This window comes from Chiloscyllium plagiosum, chromosome 20, assembly GCF_004010195.1.
Source record: "Chiloscyllium plagiosum isolate BGI_BamShark_2017 chromosome 20, ASM401019v2, whole genome shotgun sequence".
Classification (NCBI taxonomy): domain Eukaryota; kingdom Metazoa; phylum Chordata; class Chondrichthyes; order Orectolobiformes; family Hemiscylliidae; genus Chiloscyllium; species Chiloscyllium plagiosum.
Genome location: NC_057729.1, coordinates 39,953,358 through 39,975,675, shown reverse-complemented (window position 1 = coordinate 39,975,675; position 22,318 = coordinate 39,953,358). Strand labels below are relative to the sequence as shown.

Below are 22,318 nucleotides of genomic sequence, written 5' to 3'. Positions count from 1 at the left end.
CCAATTCTCCATTTAAATATACTACCTCCAACACTGTGAGCTCTTATGACTTCATCTGTTGCGAGGTTCCTTGTTGAATGCTTTCTGGAAATCCAAATACAGCACTGGTTCCTCTTTCTATTCTGGTTGAGGCTTCCATGAAAAACTCTTAATAAAATAGTCAGACACAATTTCCCTTTCACAAAACCATGCTGACTCTGCTTCATTAGATTATGATTTTCCAAATGTGCTTCTATTACTTCATTAATAATTGATTCCATTCCATTTCCAACAATAGACATTAGCGCTTCGGCGGGTCGGTGTGGACGTGTTGGGCCGAAGGGCCTGTTTCCGCACTGTAAGTAATCTAATCTAATCTAAAAAAAAAGCTCTATGACTCTACGATCCTAAGCCCTTATCAGCTTTTTTATTTTCCCCTCTTTTTTTGAACAGGAGTGTCACATTAACTGTTTTTAATCCTCTGGAGTTATTGACGGGATGACAAATAAAGTGTTCACCAGGTGGAGGTGAGGGGAAAAGCCAGAGTTGACTGGCGTCATGCTTGGAGGAGAGTCCATTGGGTGAAAAAGGTCACAAAAATCAATTGGTTAAGGTGATGAAATAATTCAAATCAAAGAATGAGAAATTCAAATTTGAGATGCCTGGGGACCCAGGAATCAAGTTGATTGGTGAGGATTAAGGTCCTGAGGGAATAGGACTGATTAGAGGATGGGACCTTGGCAGTCATGCTTTGGAGAAACTTACAATTGCAATCAGTAAAGGATGGGTGACCATCCAGAAGAGCAGTGGAATAGTTGAGTATGGAACAGGCAATGACATCAATCGAGTTTCAGAAACAAATGAACTAAGAGGGTAGTGGTGCAGGCATTATTGTAGAGCTAGAAGTAGACAGACGTTGTGAAGGAAAGGATATAGAAGTGGAAGATCAGTTCTCAGTCAAACTGTACACTGAAATTGCAAGCAACGAGGTTCAATTTGAAGCAGTCGCCATGGAGAGGAATGGAATTAATGGCAAAGGTGTGGGTTTCGTGATGAGGCTGAAGAGGGAGCAGTGCAGAAGAAGGTGAGCAGATTTAAGACACCTTCAACTCTTATTTTGTGATCTTGCTTCGGGCGTGTTGGGTTATTGTTTCCTGGCTCAGAAAGAGGGGAATCTGGAAAGAGGTATCATTTGGAAAAGGAAAGTTCAGGAAGTGGCAATGGAAACTGAATGGATTTACCCAATCGTAGTGACAAAACAAAAATCCTTGAGCTCCTTGTTGTTTCACATGAGTGTGTTAGACGCAGCAATTAAGGATTTGAGGAGGGAGTTGATTATGGAAAAATGAAACCAGGACCGATCATTTGAGGTCCAAGACTTCCTGAGTCACTGGACTCAAAATGTTAACTCTGCTTTCTTCCCACAGCTGCTTCCTGATCTGCTGAGTTCTCTCCAGCAATTTCTGTTTATGTTTTAGATCTCCAGCTCCACAGTTTTTAAACTTATTTTAAACTGGCTGTGTAAGTTGGCAAAATCAATATAGTAGCTCTAAATATGGGAAGGTTTATACATAAGGAAAGATGTGGGTAAGACAGGAAGCCAATGAATCATAAGAAACAAGCTAATGCGTGTTGAGTTGAAGATTAATGTTAATGAAATGATGGATCATTTAGAGAAAACATTTAAAGAGCAAAGAAGGGAAAGCATTTCACTAGACATTTCTGGTGAGGTGAAAAGGAATAAGCATTTTAAGGGGTAAGATGTGCTTGAAAGAATGGCATAGCAGTTGTTAAAGATTTGGTAACTGATAAAGGCCACACAATCTTTATGCTAGATTAGGTTGAGCTGGTGATGGAAAATACATCCTGTCTTGGAGGTGTTAAGTGTTAAAAAGTGTGGCGCTGGAAAAGCACAGCATCTCAGGCAGCATCCGAGGAGCATACGCTCTTCATCAGGAATGTGAGGGTAGCCCAAGGGGGCTGAGAGATAAATGAGAGGGGGTGGGGCCGGTGAGAAGATAGCTAGGAGTGCAATAGGTGGATGAAGGTGGGGGTGATGGTGATAGGTCAGAGTGGAGGGTGGAGCGGATTGGTGAGAAGGAAGGTGAAGAGGTAGGACAGTTGAAGAGGGCAGTGCCAATTTGGAGGTTTAGATCTGGGTTAAGCTGGTGGGAGGTGAGATGAGGAAACTGGTGAGATCAACATTGACTCCGTGTGGTTCGAGGGTCCCAAGGCAGAACATGAGATGTTCTTCCTCCAGTCATCAGGTGGCTAAGATTTGGGAGTGGAGGCGGCCCAGGTCTTGCATGTCCTTGGTGGAGTGGGAAGGGGTGTTAAACTGATCGGGTTGCTTAGTCCGTGTCCCAGAGATGTTCTCCAAAACGGTCTGCAAGTTGGTGTCTTGTCTCCCCAGTGCAGAGGGGACAATATTGAGAGCAATGGACACAGCAGATGACATGTTTGGAGGTGCAGGGAAATCTCTGCCGGATGAGGATGGAGGTGAGGGGAGAGGTGTGAGCGTAAATTTTACACCTCTTGCAGTGGCAAGGGAAGGTGCCAGGAGTGGAGGATGGGTTGGTGGAGGGGGCATGGATCTAATGAGGAAGACACGGAGGGAATGTTCTCTGCAGAATGCTGAAATGGGTGGGGAGGGAAATATGCCTCTGGCAATGAGGTCTGACTGTAGGTTGCAGAAATGGCAGAGGATGATGAATTGTATCCGAAAGTTGGTGGGTTGGAAGGTGAGGACCAGGGGGTTCTGTCCTTGTGGTCTCTATGTGGTCGCCTTTACATTGGTGAGACAGGATACCAACTTGCAGAACATTTCAGAGAACATCTCTGGGACACATGTACTAAACAACTCCATCGCCCCATGGCCGAACACTTCAACTCCCCCTCCCACTCCGCTAAGGACATGCAAGTCCTGGGCCTCCTCCACCGCCAAACCCTAGCCACCCAGAGGAAGAGCGCCTCATCTTTCGCCTTGGGATCCTCCAACCTCATGAACTCAGTATCAATTTCACCAGTTTTCTCATTTCCCTTCCCTGCACCTTATTCCAGATCCAACCTTCCAATTTGGGATCGCCTCCTGAACTGTCCTACCTGTCCATCATCCTTCCCATTTATCTGCTCCACCATCCACTCCAACCTATTACCATCACCCCCATCTTCATCTACCAATCACATTGCTAGCAACCTTGCCCCCACACCCACTCCCCTTCCATTTAACTCTCAGCCCCCTTGGGCCACCCTCACGTTCCTGATGAAGAGCTTATACTCAAAACATTGACTCTCCTGCTCTTCTGATGCTGCCTGACCAGCTGTACTACTCCAGCACCACACCATTTGACTCTGATCTCCAACATCTGCAATCCTCACTTTCTCCATGAATATGTTAAGTAAAGGATGAGATACAAGTTAATGGTGAAGTCCCATAATGCATCCAGACATATATCCAGAACTAGAATCAAGCTGTTATATTAATGGTTATGTTCTAATAATCAATCATTCAATGATGATTGATTAACTTCATGGATTAGTTTAATTAAAACTGTAAAACACATTACAAGTTATAAAACAGATATGACAGTAACCAAATGAAAGCAAAATACTGCAGATGCGGGAAATCTGAAATCTGAAATCTGGAAGTGCTGGAGATACTTAGGTGGCCTAGCAGTCTGTGTAGAAACAAAGAGAGCTAATGTATTCAGTCTGATCTGTTTTCTTCATCACATTCTGTTTTATTACAGCATCAAACAGACTAATTGCCAGGTCAAGTTGGAACATTGTTTACACACAGCACACAGAGTCTTTAAAGGTAAATTATCTTGAAGGCAAATTACGCCTATAACACAAACCAGCAAATTTCTACAAATGTCCTCTCCTATCAATCTCTGTATAGTATGGTAGGGAACCATAATCCATGTAGGACCGTAAACATCTCCGTTCTTTAGAGAGAAAGAGAAAATTAGTCCTGTATAGCTTGAAGGTAACAAGTCCACAAGAGTGTGGGAAGGTGAGGAGGTAGACATCCATGAACAGGGATTGAAGCAATGCCGTTTGCTTGTATAATATGTATACATCTCACAAAAAGTTCCTGTACACCAGTATGAATATCCTACTGACTTTGTCTCTCAGTATACTATCAATATAATCTCACATCACAAAGTGCTCCCCCTTGAAGCAACCTAGTCAAAGCCAGGATGTCAAAGTAACCATTGACAATAATCAAGCAATGGCAAAGACTTTGGTTGTGGAGGGGGCTGTGATTGTTAATTTCTGTACAAGTCTGACTGGGACTGTGGTAGTATATATCAAATGTGAATCCTGTTATCAAGTTGGGCTGTTTGGTTGCTTCTCTTTTGTAGGCAAGAACAGGTGCCTCAATAGTGTCTTTGGATGATTTTGAAGAAGCCACAGAATGTAGCCATGGGCATATCCAAGATGATACATATGTACATGTACATAGAACATTTGATGAACGTTTCAACTGATATGTATTTATGTCTGATGAAATTGATGGCACTGAGAGATTCAAAAGAAGCCAGATGATATAAGACAGGATACTTTTATACAGTTGCCAGTGTCTTTCAGACTTGGCCTAAGTATTCAGATTCTTGTCAGTGGACAGGTAATGGCATTGAGGCATATCATGATGCTCATTGGCTTCTGCCAAATCTATCAGTTTCTTCTGCTGGATTGAAAATTTATCTATTTCCAAACTACTAACTTGTGAAGATCTTGTTCTTGTTAGAACAGAGAAAAATGTTCTTCCATCTGTCAGTCTATGCTCAAATATTGCTATTCACATTTAATAGTAAAGTTAAGTCATTGATACAGTAAATCAGATATACTGGAGTGCTGGAGATGGTAGTAGTGGTCAAGTTTAACATTTATGGGTCCCGTTTAAAGCAGGAAATAAGGAACTGAACGGTCATATTTCATTAAAGGCAACAATATTGCCTATCATTTGAAACAGGGCAGGTCAGGCAGCATCCGAGGAGCAGGAAAATCGATGTTTCGAGCTGGAGCCCTTCATCAGGAATTCCTGCTCCTCAGATGCTGCCTGATCTGCTGTGCTTTTCCAGCAACACACTCTCAAATCTGATCTCCAGCATCTGCGGACTTCACTGTCTCCTATCTTTTGAAACGCCTAGCTTCCAGGCTTACTGATAATAATAAAAAAGTTTTCAACATGAATATGGTTAAGTCAGCAACATACCAAGTTTTAGATGAAATAGAAGGTCGGACTTCTAATGATCAGAATACATAGTACATCAATACTGCAGGATTATTTGTATTATTTTATCAAAGACATTAACCATGCTAGGCAATATCTTCCTAAAGTAAGCTTGTTGAGATAACAGGTGCTGTCCTTATTAGATTACAGTAAGTCTTGATTGTGCCTTGCAACAATCCTGTGATCCTATTTGTTACACGGAGAGTACTGCAAGAAACAGCAGTGCGGGAATCCACCACTTAAATATTCAACATCAAATCCACCAGAGGGCAACCAAGTTCAGTACTGTTGGTGAAGTACATGAGATGTACCTTCAAGGTGACCTTAAAACTAAAAGCTCTGAATTTGTTCTACTTTGTTTTTCTACATTTCTGTCTGATTCTTATTTTAAGATAATACTTCTCACAGAGAGAAAAATAAAATACGCAGTGGAAATTTTACTTCAATAGTGGAACAAAATAAATTGTATGTTTCAGGAAACTGTAATATACTAGGAGATAGACTACACTTTTCTTCAAAAAAGCAGTTGTGTTATGTTGGCTCTGGAGAGAACAACATTGAAGCATCATGTTCATTATAAAAATGCAAGTGTGCAGCAAGTTTTCACCAATTTAATTCACAGTTTGTCTGTAGGTAAAGAGAAAGAGGTTTTAAGCTCATTTTAGTAAATCCAATGCCTCTTCAAGGAAGATACAGTCACAACAACAAACTGAGGCACATATTTTGTTCTGTTCATAGGTTTAGATATAAGAACTAATCATCTATACCAGGAGGGTATTCTAATGGTGGGACTAACTAAAGGGTTAACATTGATTCTTGTCTTTTGTCTTTAGGTAGCCTTACTCTTTGCTAATTCTAGTGATGACTAAACTGCTGCAGGTGATGTGCAGAAAGAAAAGCCCTTTGTAACTATATTGGCAGGCTCAGTGATTTCAAGAATTGCTTTGTGAATGAACCTTTTATACCTTGGTTTGTATAGACATTGAAGTTGTAATTCAAATATGAATCAGCTGCGCTTTACCCTAACAATCATGAAACTGCTATGTACACCACAACTTGTTGTATGCAGGTAAAGGAAAATGGCCTTCAATAGCTTATTTGCCCAATTCCTATTATCATCAGCTCTCTTTTTTTGTAGCATTCCTTTCTTTCTCCATGATCGTAAACCCTTACCCCTGAGCTTGGCAATTGTCCTAACATATTATAGAGAATCCTATGTTTTAGAATACCTTGTCATATCTTCAAATGCCCCAAATCAATTCAACGGAATTGATTTTGTTTGAAATAAAGCTACTGTTATTAGCTAGGCAGATACAATTTACTCAAAGTGAGGTCCCACAAAGTATGAATGAATGATCCAACAATGAGGTCTTTGTTGTTTGGCTTAGGGAGACATAAGGCAGGATATTGAGAGAACTGTGTTATTATTTGCAATGTGCCATGGCAGGGGTCTCCAGCAATAAAGTTTCAACTTTGATCTCCAGCATCTGCAGACCTCACTTTCTCCCCTTAGGGAGACATAAGGCAGGATATTGAGAGAACTGTGTTATTATTTGCAATGTGCCATGGCAGGGGTCAGCAGTTTATTTTCTTGAAGAGGTTTAGAGGTTTTAAGAAAAAAAACCCTAAAATAAAACCTACTGGAGCCACAAAATGAAATTCAACATTTTGAAATGAAATTGCCAAGTATCTCTGCTAGAAAGCATAATTCATATATAAAATAAATAAAATACATCTTTAATATCAACAGAAAAAAGATCAAAATTATAACTGACCTAACACTAAATTCTTATGATTCTTTTTAACTATAATTATGTCAGTAAAGTCAGCTTTAAAACAGATCCATAGAATTAGTCCAATTTCTCAACCATGGAGTCTCGTAATAAAAAAAGCTTTGATAGAAGCACATTCAAGATCATTTACCATGTCAACTACATTATAGAAAATAATGTTTGCAACTATGTTTCTCAAACCAAAACTATCTAAACCATGGTGCAGCTATACTATCCACAAATTAAATTCAACCACAGTGATATTTGGCATTAAAATAATAAAATGAAACGATGAAGTGGAAATAATGATACAGCCACACAATGCTAACATAATACTTAAAAGCAGATGCTGGAAATTTGAAACGAACACAGAGAATGCTGGCGAAGTTCAGCAGGTCTTGCAGTATCTATGGAGACAGTCATAGAGTTATAGTCATACAGCACTGAATCAGACCCTTTGGTCCAACCAGTCTATGCTGTGCATAATCCGATATGAAACTAGTCCCACGTATCTCATATCTCTACAAACCTTGCCTATTCATGTATCTATCCAAATATCCAAACAGAGTTAAAGCTTTGAGCTTGATATGTTTCTTCTTCAGAAGAGGAGTCATATGCGTCTGAAAATGTTAACTATGTTTCTCTCTCTACAAATGCTGTCAGGTTTGCTGAGTTTCTCCATATGTCTTTGTTTTTACATACGTTTTTTGGCTTTTTTCATTTTAATGGGATCAAATTGGTGAAAGGAGCTGCAAACAGCTCCAGACCAAACTTTGCTGATCTCTCTGCTATGAAAAGATCTAAGTATTCCTGAAAAACTGCACGGAATCCCCAGTTTAATGTCCCATTCAAAAAACAGCACCTCTGACACAAGAGCATCCTTCAAATGTAACAGTGAAATCTTAGACTAGATTGTGCATTCATGTTGAAGTTGGAGCTTGATCTTCTGATTCCCAAACAAAAATTCTGCCACAAAGCTAAGGCTGATAGTTAGTAAAGAAAAGAAGGAAAAGAAAAATGTAATCACAAGAAACATGTTATTTTCTACTGTGAGTATTTTGTGGTTTTGGAGGTAAGGGAGTGCTGAATCTGAAATAACTATCCAAAGCATTCTGTAAGTATATCTGTGATAACATCACTGAAAATTGTGGGAACTTTTGCCTAAGTCTGATACATTTTGTGAAAAATCCTGAGATATTTCGCAAGGTTAATTGAAATTTTAAGTGCAGTTTTTGCACAAAGGAAATATTATCTTTGGAAGCATCACCATACATTAACTAGAAGCAGCAAGTTTTAGCAACGTTAAGCTGCTCTGGAGGAATATTCCAGAGATTCAGTCTTGTCACAAACAAAAATCGCTTAAATTTCCATCATTCTGGTAACGTTTTATACATTTTCGCTTGACTCTTGAGAATAATCTTTTTCAAAATGCTGAGGCTGATTTTCATACTTTTTATTGGGCGAGAAGGGCGAGTAACATTAGCAACTGTCACAGTGGCTCAGTGGTTAGCACTGCTGCCTCACAGCACCAGGGACCCAGGTTCGATTCCAGTCTTGGGCAACTGTGTGGAATTTGCACATTCGCCCCATGTCTCTGTGTGTTTCCTCCGGATGCTCTGGTTTCCTCCCACAGTCCAAAGATGAGCAGGTTAGGTGAATTGGCCATGTTAAATTGCCCATAGTGTTAGGTGTATTAGTCAGAGGGAAATGGGTCTGGTTGGGTTATTTTTCGGAAGGTTGGTGTGGACTGGTTGGGCCGAAGGGCCTGTTTTCACACTGTAGGGAATCTAATCTTGTAACACACAAATTGTAAAATTACTTAGGACCCCCAGCAGAGTTTTGATTTACCCCTGGGCACAGACTAAGCTTCAATAAGCTTATAGAAGCCTAACCAGTTGTCCTTTAAGGTTACTGAGAGAAATGGTTTAAAATAAAAGATTTTTGTGGGACAAGATGGAGTACAAATATTCCCCCGGCCCCACACAAAAACAAGTCAGCTAACCACTTCTTGTAATTGTCTTTAATTCTTTGCTCCCACTTCAGCTCTACATCAAAGCTGTTGGACTTCCTGCATGCTTCTCAACTGAATGGTGAGTTGCCTCTGTCATTAGTTCAGCCTTTGTTGCAGTCGACAATACAAGGTTCAACTACTGAAATGGTTGGCAAGGATATTGCAGATAAAGTGATTACACCTGCCAATCTCTTCCCAAAGTTTCAATTGGTCTTACTATGTCTAGGGATAAACGTAGCATGTGCTTTGGTACAGTATCTCATTTCTGAAACAAGGTGCTAGATTTTCCTATCAAAATGACAGGGAGGTTAATGCACTAACTTACTTATGCAAAAATGTTACAGTAACAGCTGGCTAGGATTAAATGCATTGTTAAATGACAAGGTTCAAAAGTTGGGCTTGATTTTAAGGTGCCACCAGGGCTGGGATTAGAGATGGTGGCACTAAAAATAGCTTGACTGGGCAGCATGCCAGTTTTCTGGCACCATCTCGCCTCAGGAGCCATTTTTTGCAGAAGTGCAAGAGGAGGAGGCTGGCTAGGATTTTATAGTTGACCTTCAGAATCTCTGAAGACAATGGCTCTCTGTTTAACTGCTTGGAGAAAGCCTCCTGGCTGCAGACTGAAGGAATGGTACTCCAGGGCAATTCTGGATGGACTGCCTGTCTGAGCATTGTAGCAGCTACAGGCCACCATGTAGAGACATTCTTACCCTATCAGCCCAAGAGTGGAGGACTGGGTACAAAAGCCACTTTAAAATTTAAATGTCCAAATCTTGAGAGAGAGCAAGACAGAAAGAGAGTGAGAGAGAGAGAACACCAACATTTTGAAACATCCTTTCCCTTTATTACAGTCTGTTGCTCCTTCCAAGGAGGAAGGCTGTTCAGTAGCTCTCCAGGTTCAAAAGCCTTGCCCCTGCCCTTTGTTTTTGGCATGCCTGCTCTCTGGCCAGTAATTGGCTGTCCCCATGAAATTCACAATGTGTTACTGCTTCACCATGTGGGCTTTTCAACCTACATTTGTGGCTGACAGTGGGATTTGGAAGCCTGGAGGGAAATCCTGTTCTTACTGTCTGAGTTGCATTATTGTGTTGTTAGCTTTTAATGAAAACTGCAGCTCATTCACTGCCTCACCACTGAAATCTATTGAATGGCATGAATCTGGGTAGACTTGCCTGGTAGATACCAACCAAACTCATCATAGAAAGCTAACTTTTGTCAGTACAATTGCAAGTGCTATCAGTCACTGTCAACTGGTTGGACATTTTAAAGACGTGAAATATCAAACCTACAAAAAAAGAGTCTTTTTCTTCTGACTTTTTGTTTCTTGATCCAATTCTTTTCCTTACTCTTTATCTCCAAATCTGGAATGAGCTGCCAGAGGAAGTGGTGGAGGCCGGTACAATTACAATATTTAAAAGGCATCTGGAGAAGTATATGAATAGGAAGGGTTTAGAAAGATATGGACCATATACTGGCAAATGGAACAAGATTAATTGAGAATATCAGGTTGGCATGGACGAGTTGGACTGAAGGGTTTGTTTCCATGCTGTACAGCTCTATGAATCAATGACTCCATGTGTTGAATGAATTTTTTTTCAAAATTTCTGAGTCATTGCATTGTAAAGTAGTAAATATTATCCCTCTGCTCAAGAAAGGAAGGATGCAGAAAAAGGGAATAGTAGGTTAGTTAACTTGACATCAGTTCTGAGGAAGGGTCACTGGACCCAAAACATTCACTCTGACTTCTCTCCACAGATACTGTCAGACCTGATGAGCTTTTCTAGCAATTTCTGCTTTTGTATCTGTTGTGGTAAAGTGTGAAATCAATCATTAAAGAGGTTACAGCTGCACAATTAGAAAACCTCTAAGCAATTGGGAAGAGTCAGCATGGTTTTGTGAAAAGGAAATCATGTTTAATCTATTTATTGGAGTTCTTTAAATAATTACCAAAAGGATGTGGACGCTTTGGAGAGGGTGCAGAGAAGGTTTACGAGGATGTTGCCTGGTATGGAAGGTGCTAGCTATGAAGAGAGGTTGAGTAGGTTAGGTTTATTTTCACTAGAAAAAAGGAGTTTGAGGGGAGACCTGATTGAGGTTTACAAAATCATGAAGGGTATAGACAGGGTAGATAGAGACAAGCTTTTTCCCAGGGTGAAGGATTCAATAACGAGAGGTCACGCTTTCAAGGTGAGAGGTGGAAAGTTTAAGGGGGATACACGCGGCAAGTACTTCATACAGAGGGTGGTGGGTGCTGGAACCAGCAGAGGTGGTAGAGGCAGGCACGGTAGATTCATTTAAGATGCATCTGGACAGATGCATGAGTAGGTGGGGAGCAGAGGGATACAAATGCTTAGGAATTGACCGACAGGTTTAGACTGTACATTTGGATCGGCTCAGTTTGGAGGGCCGAAGGGCCTGTTCCTGGACTGTAAATTTTCTTTGTTCTTTGTTCTAATTAGCAGAGACTGTGGATGAAAGGAAACTTATGGAAATTTGCACTTGGTTTCCAGAAAGCATTTGACTAGGTATCATATAAAAGATTATTGCACAATGTAAGAGGTCATGCTGTAGGTTAGAATGGACGGACAATTGGCTGCTGGCAGAAAAGAGAATAAATGGGTCTTTGTTCGATTGGCAGGATTTGGTGATTGTAGTCCTAGTGGAGACTATGTTGTTGTCTTAACATTTTACAATTTGTGTGAAAGGGAATGCAGGCCTGATACCTAAATTTACTGAGGATGCAAAGTAGGAAAGTATGTTGAGAAGGGGACATAAAATTGCAGATGACTTAAAAAGATGAACAATAATCAGGTATATTGAGTGTAATGTGGAAAAATGTAAAGTAACAAATAAAAATAGAAATTGCTTGAGAAACTAAGCAGGTCTGGCAACAAAACAGAGAAAACAGAGTTATGTTTAAAGTCCTTCTTTAGAAAACATAAAATAGTTCACCTTGGCAAAAAGGTTAAAAAAGGAGAGGATTATTTAAATGGAGAACAACTGCAGCATACTGAGATGTGGGGGAAATCATTGAAGAGACTACATCTTGAATGTACTTTGGTCTTTGAAGGCTGCACACTTGCTATAAATATATCAACCAGCAGGTGGAAATATCCCTTATCGTCAGGACAGTGGCTGCACAACTCCATTGTTCTTAATATCAAGTTAGAGCACTAGTTTTTTCAGCCTGCTTTGTGCATTTTTCTATACTACAAATAAATTTCAAAGTTTAATGGTAATCTTTTGGTGCTGGCTTCAGGCTTTTTTGTATAATATACTGTAAAATATATATGCATTCAAATAATACCTGGATTTTCTGAGCAGTGGGAATGATTTAGGATATAGACATTGCCAGCTAGGCCAACATTTATTTCCCATCTCTAGTTGCCCTTGAGAAGGTGGTAGTGAGCTGCCTTCTCTGATTGCTGCAGTTCATTTGCTATAGGCGCATCCACAATGCTGGACAGGAGTGAGTTCCAGGAATTCAACCCAATGACACCAGGGGAATGGTGATTTACTAGTCAGGATGATAAGTGGCTTAGAGGGGAACTTACAGGTATATATACATCCAATGTATTTGCTGCCCTTGTCATTCAAATGGTAGTGGTTGTGGGTTTGGAAAGTGCTGTCTAAGGAGTCTCGGTGAGTTTTTGCAGTGCATCTTGTAGATGCTGTTGCTCAGGGTTTGTGGTGGAGGGAGTGAATGTTTGCAGATGTGGTCCCAATCAAGCAGGCTACTTTGTCCTGGATGCTGTTGAGCTTCTTGAGTATTGTTGGAGCAGCACCCATCCAGGCAAGTGGGAGTATTGCACCACACTCCTGACTTATGCCTTGTAGATGGTGGACAGGCTTTGGAGAATCAGGTAGTGAGTCACTCACTGCAGTATCATAGAAGCATATAGAATCACAGAATCCCTACAGTGTGGAAGCAGGCCATTTGGCCCAACAAGACCCTCCGAAAAGTAATCCACCCAGACCTATTCCCCTACCCTATTACTCTATATTTACCCCTGATTAATGCACCTAGCCTACACATCCCTGAACACGATGGGCAATTTAGCATGGACAATTCACCTAACCTGCACATCTTTGGACGATGGGAGGAAATCCACACAAACACGGGGAGAATGTGCAAACTCCACACAGACAGTCACCCGAGGTTGGAATTGAACACAGGTCTCTAGCACTGTGAGGCAGCAGTGCTAACTACTGAGCCACTGTGCCACCCTAGTGTATTCCTAGCCTCTGACCTGGTCTTGCAGCCACTGTATTTATATGGTGGTCCTGTTCAGTTTCTGGTCAATGGTGCCCCCTAGGATGTTGATATTGGGGCATTCAGTGATAGTTATGCCTCTGAATATTAAGGTTGATGGTAATTGTCTGGCACTTGTGTGGCCTGAATGTTACTTGCCTCTTGTCAGCCCAAAGCTGGATGTTGTCCAGGTTGTGCTGCATTTGAACATGGACTGCTTCAGTGTTTGAGGATTTGTGATTGGTGCTGATCATTATGTAATCACCAGTGAACATTATGACCATCTGATGGAGGGAAAATCATTGATGAAGCCACTGATGATGGTTTCTTGTTGGATTGTTACAGTACTCATAATTTGCCTGACTTGGTGCTGCTGGGTATTTCTACTGAGATTTTCTAAGGTAGGCTTGCACAGGGTGTTGCAGTGCAGCATCCTTTGGGGAACTCTTCTATAGTGGATTAAATCAGGGAAGACTGGACACAAGTTGCTGTAAAGCAAATTTATTGGCTCAGTTTCAATATTAGTAACTGGGTGAGTAAATGGGTAAGTGAATTCAAGTAGGTAAAAACAATGACTGCAGATGCTGGAAACCAGATTCTGGATTAGTGGTGCTGGAAGAGCACAGCAGTTAAGGCAGCATTCAGAGAGCAGCGAAATCGACTTTTCGGGTAAAAGCCCTTCATCAGGAATAAAAAAAGGCTGATGAAGGGCTTTTGCCTGAAACATCGATTTCGCTGCTCCTTGGATGCTGCCTGAACTGCTATGCACTTCCAGCACCACTAATCCAGAAAGTGAATTCAAGTAGTTAATGTGTAGGGAGGGAGATGGATGAAGTGAACAGGTGGGTAAGTGTATAGATAGGAAAGTGAGTACGTAGGCAAGTTGGTAAATGAATAGGTGAGTGGTAGGTAGTCAGATGGTCAGAAGAGATATTGTCAGAGTGTGGACTGTCAGTGTGGTGGTCAGTTATGTGCCAATCCAGATGTTAGACCAGATTTTATTCTGTATTACCCAGCCAAGTATCACAGAACTGTCTGTGGTCCCCAGTTCGAGCTCAAGACTGGGTACATTCACAGAGGGTCCCAAGAAACAGCAGAAGTAGCCATTGGAAATTGAAACTTCCCTGGCAATTCCCATGTGGGCCTTTGTATCAGGACTTCCAAAAGATGATAATGTGCAGTTTTGAATGTATGCCCAATAAGTGATGCTTTGAAAACTGGAAGATTTGACCCATTATTTCCAATTGGCTAATGTGACCATAATGAGAAACTAACCTGATTAAATGATATTTTAAGGAAATTGAAAGCAACTATAATGTGTATTTACATAGCATATTCAATTTGACAAAATATAGTAAGGTGATTGACAAGGCTGTTATCAATAAAGATTTTGATGCCAAGCCACATAAGGAGGCATCAGGGCAGATGACCAAATCCTTGTTCAAAAAGGAATTCTTTTTCATTATTTGTTCACAGGATGTGGGTATCGCTGGCTAGACAGTTCAGAGGCAACCACGTTGCTGTGGTCTGGAGTCACATGTCAGACAAAGTAAGGATGTCCTTCCCTAAAAGACATGAGTAAACCAGATCAGTTTTTACCAGAATTGATAATGGTTATATAGTTGCCATTAGGCCTGCTCCCCATCCCTCAGTTTATTGAATTCAAATTTCATCATCTGCCATGGTAGCATTCGAACCCATTTCCCGAGAACATTGACTTGTTGTTCTGGAGGGCCATCCAGTGACATTACCACTATGCTATTGCCTCCTTCTTTCGAGGCCAATCCCTAAAGGGGAAGAGTCAAGTGTAGATTCAGAGAAGTTGAGAGAGGGAATTTTAGATGACTGCAATCAGATATGTGCAGGGAGATAGAATTGGAAAATTGCAGGGATCACAAAAGCTTGTGGGGCTGGAGGAGATTATTAAGATATGGTAGATTGAGGCCATGAAAGGATTTGGAAATAGGGATGAGGACTGGAAAAAGGTGCCATTATCTTACTGGGAGTTAATGAAAGTCAGCAAACACAAGTGTAATAATTAAACAAGATTTGTACAAGCCAGATTATATGTGAAGTAGAGATTTCAGAAGCTCAATTTTACTGGGGTCCACAGTAGATTGTCTGAGGCAGAGAGACATTACAGAGATGGAAATAGGCAGCTTTGTGATGGTGTAGATACACTGATCAAAATTTAGCTCAAAGTCAAACACAACACTGATGTCAGGAAAGGCCTGGCTCAACTTCAGAGAGTTATCAAGGTGAGGAATGGAAGTGATTGTCAGGGAACAAAGTTCACGGTGGGGACCAAAGACAATGACTTCAATGTCCCTAAAATTTAGTTGGAAAAAGTTTCTGCTCATCCAGTTTTGGGATCTAAAGTGTTGGCAATGAACTAGAGATAAGTGTGATTGTACTTAGATGATGCTACCAAGGGGAGGAAGTAGATGAGAAATGTGAGGAAAAGGCCAAGGATGGATCCATAGGAGAATCCAAAGTTAATGATGCAGGAACAAGAGAGAAATGACTGCAAGTTATTCTCTGAAGTATCTTTGTTAACTGATGCTATATGTAACTGGATGAGATCACCTGGTGACAGCATGTAGTTAAAAACAGAAGGAAGGCAAGGGTAGATCATTGTTAGACTGTGTTTATTAGCTTCCTGAGCTATTTGTTTCAAATATTGACAACTTGTGTTCACATTGCTGCACAATTCCAAGGATGTGCAGGTCAGGTGAATTGGCAATGCTAAATTGCCCATAGTGTTAGGTACATTAGTCAGGGGTAAATATGGGGAAATGGGTTTGGGTGGGTTATTCTTTGAAGGGTCAGTGTGGACTTGTTGGGCCAAATGGCCTGTTTCCACACTATAGGGAATCTAATTAATTTCCAATTGCCTACAGCTCCACTACATTTCCTCACATGTTGGATAATTGAGATGCATGGATTTGAAGAGTTGTGCCAGTGCATCATGAAATCAATTACTAATTATATAAAGACTTAAACATTGATTGCAGAGTATGATGAATTAACAAACAATTGTGTCTACTTTAAAAACAGGCACCTATGAAGTTATAGTGTTACCGGACATTTTATAGATATTTTAAAGTAAATCTGAAGTGAGCTGATTCGATAGTTGAAGAGGGCAAAAAGGGTGAGATGTCCACTTTGGGCCAGATATACCTTCACAAAAAGGTTATCACTGTGCAGAATCAACTTTCAGGTTTTATAATGAAGCAAAATCCTGAAATTGATTCATTATCTAGCTGGATTCCAGTTCACATGTGAAAAAGAATGCCAGAAATATGCTGAATTTCCACAGTAATCTTCATTGGCATTAGGGTTTTTCAAATTTTGGCACTTGGCTAAAGACATGTTCTTGACCTACAAAATGTGCTCTTGCTGTGCTGAGTCTTTTTAGAAGGGACTGAAGAATTATCTTAAATGAAGGGTGAACTATGATGTAACCATCATGAACCATCAATAGACCATAGGGAAATATTGAATACAAGGTTGTGGAATATTTATCAATCTAACCAATGGATATTCAACATTGTCCATTCCTTGTACATGTCATACAAAGCTATTACCATAGCCAAATAATGACTCTAAGCATTAAATTGAGAATAGTTAATTGTGAATGAATCAGAAAATCAAGTAAACAGCAGTGAGAGCGAAATTTTCATTGTATTGATGTGCATGCTGTATTAGCGCACAGTTGATAATTAAGGCTAGTCTACGCAAATGGTTTCATCAATATCAGGACTTTACAGTCTCTTAAAATAAATGATGGAGGCGTTCCCATCCAGACTACAGAATGTGCTCTGCAGTTTCTCAGTGGTCAGTCACAGACTTGCAAAGGAGCCGTAAGGCATGATTGTCTCGGCTATGAAATGTGACTAATTGTGATTGAGTTGAGCTGACATTGTCCTTTTAGGGCCAATTTTCTAGTGGATTGCCAAGCAACACAGTCCTGGCTTTGTCTGTTGTTGGATCTGCTCTGTAGTCTGAAAGACACTTATGTGCAGAAGAAGCACAAATAATGCAAATCTAAAATTCCTTTTAAATTCAGGATTCTTCAAATACATTTGAAAAGGAAGGCATGCAATTGCATAGCACCTGTAACTATTGCAGGATGCCCAAAAATGCTTTTCATCTAATTAAGTACTTTTGAAGTTTGGCACTGTTGTTTGGAGCAAACACTGCAGCCAATATTTGCACAGCAATCTCACACAGGCAGCAATATGATAATAACAGATGATGTTTTTTTTGTGATATTGACTGAGGGACAAACGGTCCTGAGTGGACCTCGATGTAATGTCTCATCCAAAAGACCAAAGATTTAAATGACATTGCAACAAATTTTAAGTTTTCAAATTCAAAGTAACCACAGTTGTGCCTTCTGCAACAGGAGGAATTGACACAAGGACTAATACTCCAGTGTGTGTCGTAATTCCATGACTTGAATAAACATAGCTATTTATTGCTCTCTGTTGGAACAAAACTAGCATTTCAGATTAACAGATGATGTGCCAGTTTGGCTTTAGTCCTTATGGATTTGATCCCCTAGTTACCTTTAATATTCAGAGTTCTGAATTCAAAGTTGGTACATTTAGTTTGTAAAAAAAGATAACTTGAGTTATTAAAGTAACTATGTCCAGACACATAAATGATGTAGTCCCCACTAAATAAGTCATGTCTTCGACAGCAAGATTTACAATTCCAAAGGGGGATACGTTGTTATTGAATGAGCAGTTTTTCAGATCGTTTTTCAGGCTACTAGCAACATAGATTCAGCATTAGGTTCACATGAAATGGTAGGGGGCAGGATTCAAGTGAAGTACTTGAGCAGACAACGCATCGGTAGTACAATCTGGTATTTGCAATTGAGGGGGACCTAACTCAACATGGATTCAATACGTTGGGAATTAAACCGACAGCTTAGAAAATGCAGTATAACTAGGGAAGAACTCTGAACTAAATATAAAAACAAAATCGGGTCCATTTAGATTTAATTCAGAAATGTAAATTTGTATGAATTTGGAAACTTAGTGAAAATGACTACCTCACCAAGTGGTCAGGTTATTATGCCTTACCATGTGCTGTTAGGTTGTTAAATTTGAAAGGATTCAGAAAAGAAATGCACAAGGATGTTGCCAGGGTTGGAGGGTTTGAGCTATTGGAAGAGGCTGAATAGCCATTTTCTCTCGAGCATCAGAGGCTGAGGGGTGATCTGAGAGGTGTTTATAAAACCATGAGGGGCATGGATAAGGTGAATAGTCAAGGACTTTTCCCCAGAGTTGGAGGGTTTGAGCTATCGGGAGAGGCTGAATAGCCAGGGGCCATTGTCTCTTGAGCATCAGAGGCTGAGGGGTGATCTGAGAGGTGTTTATAAAACCATGAGGGGCATGGATAAGGTGAATAGTCAAGGACTTTTCCCCAGAGACCAAGACTACAGGGCACAGGTTTAAGTTGAGAGGGGGAGGATTTAAAAGGGACCTAAGGGGAAATTTTTCATGCAAAGGGTGGTGCATGCATTGAATGAACTGCCAGATGAAGTGGTGAGGCTGGTACAATTATAACATTTAAAAGGCATCTGGTTGGGAATATGAATAGGAAAGGTTTAAAAGGATATGGGCTAAATGCTGGCAAATGGGATTAGATTGATTTCGGATATCTGGTCAGCATGAATGATTTAGTCTGTTTCTGTGCTGTATGTCTCTATGACTATGATTCTGTGACATGGTGAATGAAATGCTGGGTTATTTGGAAAACCTGCAAATTACAAAGAACTCTAATTTGAAATGAATTGTCTCACCTTTACATGTTCCTGACATGCATTCATGGTGCCAATGCATCTACCCTATTGTGCATGGTGGCTGGCATTCTGGCCAGGGATTCATACCTGTCCACCAGGTTGGAGGCTCAGGAGGATGGTTGGTACCTGGAAAACAGGCACTATGTGTCTCATTCTCTAGGCTCTGGCTTCATGGGAAGCCTCAATTTGTAGCGTTGATTTTTCTTGGAAACAAAGGAGCTTAGTTATCAAAGCCAATTTCTAATTATGTGAAAATATCATTGGCAGCTCAATGTAATGTGGGTGTGAAACAAATTACAAAAAAAAATTCTCACAAAGGTGATGCATCTTTAAAGCTTCACTTTGTTTATACAATTTTTAGGTTGCAACATTTAAACTGTCAATAAAAATGAGTTGATTTGTTTTGAAATATTGTTGGAGAGCCTTGGTGGTACAACCTTCATATATATTTATAATTCTCTGCTCTATCATAAACACAGTGAAGTATTAATTTCTTATAACTTTGTGATATTTTAGACAGAACTTTATTGTGTTTTTAAATTGTACAATTGTTTCATGGTTCAATTATAAATGGCATTGTTGTGAGGTTTAACTATGTTGATTCATTTGGCAGGTTCAGAAAAATACAACGAGCAAAAGTGGGACTACCCATGCTGCTTCAACATGGGCACTACTGGCAATAGGAAATTGGTCAGCTGAGTTAGCTAGATAGCTAATACATAGTCCAGAATAACATCAGCAGCATGCGTTTGATTCCTGTCCCAGCTGAGATAGTCAACAAACCTGCCTCCTCATCCTGCATTTGGAAATGGAATCCAATGGGAAACCACCACTGAAAGTAGCTCAAGATGAAACAGATAATGAGGCAAGGGACTGCCTTTTGGCAGAGCATACATGATGGATGACTGCTGAAAACAGATGAAAAAATAATGATGGCACTGTGAGCATGCTTTCACATCCTGATATTACAAATAAAGTATTAGCGGCTTCAGAAAACCCATTTCAATGTCCTGTTCCTTTGTGCTTTGAGTTGGCGTGAAAGGGAATTGTTAAGTAAATAATTGAATCCATTACATTTTAATATAATAGATATTACAATGGACTGTGTTAATAATTAGAATGTTCATGCTCATGCATGTGTATTTGTGTAATTAACTTATATTTTTATTCCCAGTTATTATCAAAAATATTAGAATCTCCATGGCAGCAACTGACACTATCATGAGATGCCACACATGCAAGTATTATTCTGGGCTACAGATCTGGGCTGCTCAATGTTTTTTGAAAAAAATGTTACAGTTGTCACAATGGCAGTAGCACACAGCACTTATTGTCCACTGAAACATTTTAAATGGCCAGCAAGGTGAGACGTGTCCTATAAGGTGCTGCTTTAATCGTCCATTTCTGAGCTGGTTTCCAATGAAACCAGTTGATGGAAAGTACAGATCTTGATCTATTTGAACTGTCAAGCAATAAATTTATTTGTGAATTTCCATTACAAATAAAAAATCATAGAATGAATAAAATCTTGCTTCCATTGAATGTGTTTTGCTAAAGCAAGATGACTTTCTCGTTGTTATTAACAGACAATTTCGTGAGCCAAGCATTAGCAGCTCACAAATCCTGAATTACAAATCCTTAATAATTTAGTGATTTCCAAAAGGAATATGAAAGCCATGATACTATAGCATAATACTACCTAGCATAAAATAAAAACAATGCCTTTTCTGTATCAAAACAACAGGATCCATAGAAGAAGTAACAGAGAAACTTACTTCCGCTGACTAATCTGCTCACTGAGTGATTGTTGTGTGGCTTTGAGATAACTTTGACGTCTTGCTGCAGTCTTCGGGGATGGCTTGGGGCTCATTTCAGAGTCCTCACTGTCATCATCTCCCATTGCTTTTATATAGCTGCCACTACGCATTCGCCGGCAGGGAATTTCTCCCACCTTTCCACGTGAAAGAGTACTGCTCCAATCATCATGAAGAGGAACCTGTTAAATATAGAGGACTCTTTATTAGATCAGAAGCTTTTCCACTTCATTTATTTCAATAATAATGAAAAAGTAACAGCACAGTGTTATTCTAAGGAAATTATTTCCACTTTGCAATAACATACAGATGGTTTTAACTTGCTTTTATGACAGCAATCAAATTTTTTTTTAATAGTGGACTTATCTTAATATACCTGAGAACATTCATCATGACAGCTAGTATTTGTACTCTGCTGTGACATGAATTCACAATATCATCACTTCAGCAGACTATCAATAGTCTTCATAGTGAGCTGCATCTATTCAACCAACATAAAGGAAAAATAATACTGTTTTAATATAATTTCAAGGTTCCGATTAGATTTATCACCAGTTAGAACTTTGTAATAATGAATATGAGCCCAGTCACCACTGCATACTTCCTAACATTTTATTTTGTTAGCTTGTTTTTTGCCTATATGCTGCGCTGTAAATATCTGTATTGAAAATGCTTGAAGCTTTATTAGTTGCTTCTTTCCAGGATAAAAGACAGGATTTAACATTCAGATCTATAAGTAAGCCATCAAACCATTTTTCTTATATTTCCTTGGTATTCAGGGCTTTAAGGAACCAACAATATTCATGAATGCTATTCCCAATAGACTTTGCTTTGCACAAAAAAGGCTTTAGCCTATTTACAGAACTCTCGATAACTCTGCTCAGCTTGCAGTTTAAGAACATTATTAAGATAAATTTTCAGGCCAAATTTTTGAATTGCTCTACTAAGAAATCTCATAAAAAGAGTTTGTAAAGGAAATCATGACCAACTATTGAACCTGCCGATTCTGTTGGCTAGAAAATTGCAATTTCTATGAACTTGACTCACAGAAGGAATGAAATTTGGCCGATTATGATATGGCAGTTCTTTGAAAGAGCTATTTAATTTACCCCATACTGCTGCTATTACTCTAGAACCATATACATTTTTCCCTTTTATCTTCGTACAGGTTTAAATCAAAAGGTCTGCTTCAAAAGTACTCATAACTGCACTCATCAAAACTTCTTCAAATGAAAGATTGCTAAGCAAATCACTTCCATCCATATCAGTTGATGTTGGTACCATTTCATTGTGAATTAATCTTGGTACGATCAGAATGCTACTCAGACCATTTCAGCTCTCCTGTACCATTGCATGTCATATTAATATATGATCATATGCTCTAAGTACAGTCAGCTAGCACACACAATCACATGAACAGAAACAACAGTGTTGCC

At 39.8% G+C, this 22,318-nt stretch overlaps 1 protein-coding gene across 2 annotated transcripts in view; it reads right to left on the bottom strand.

Annotated features, from left to right (window-relative positions):
- Positions 1 to 22,318, bottom strand: part of LOC122560192 (disks large-associated protein 4-like) — a 589,090-nt gene that overhangs the window by 139,416 nt on the left and 427,356 nt on the right. For both annotated transcript variants that reach the window (XM_043710586.1, XM_043710587.1), the window contains exon 7: positions 20,844 to 21,064. In XM_043710586.1, coding sequence (XP_043566521.1) covers positions 20,844 to 21,064 — 221 coding nt within the window. The remainder of the gene's footprint in view (positions 1 to 20,843; positions 21,065 to 22,318) is intronic.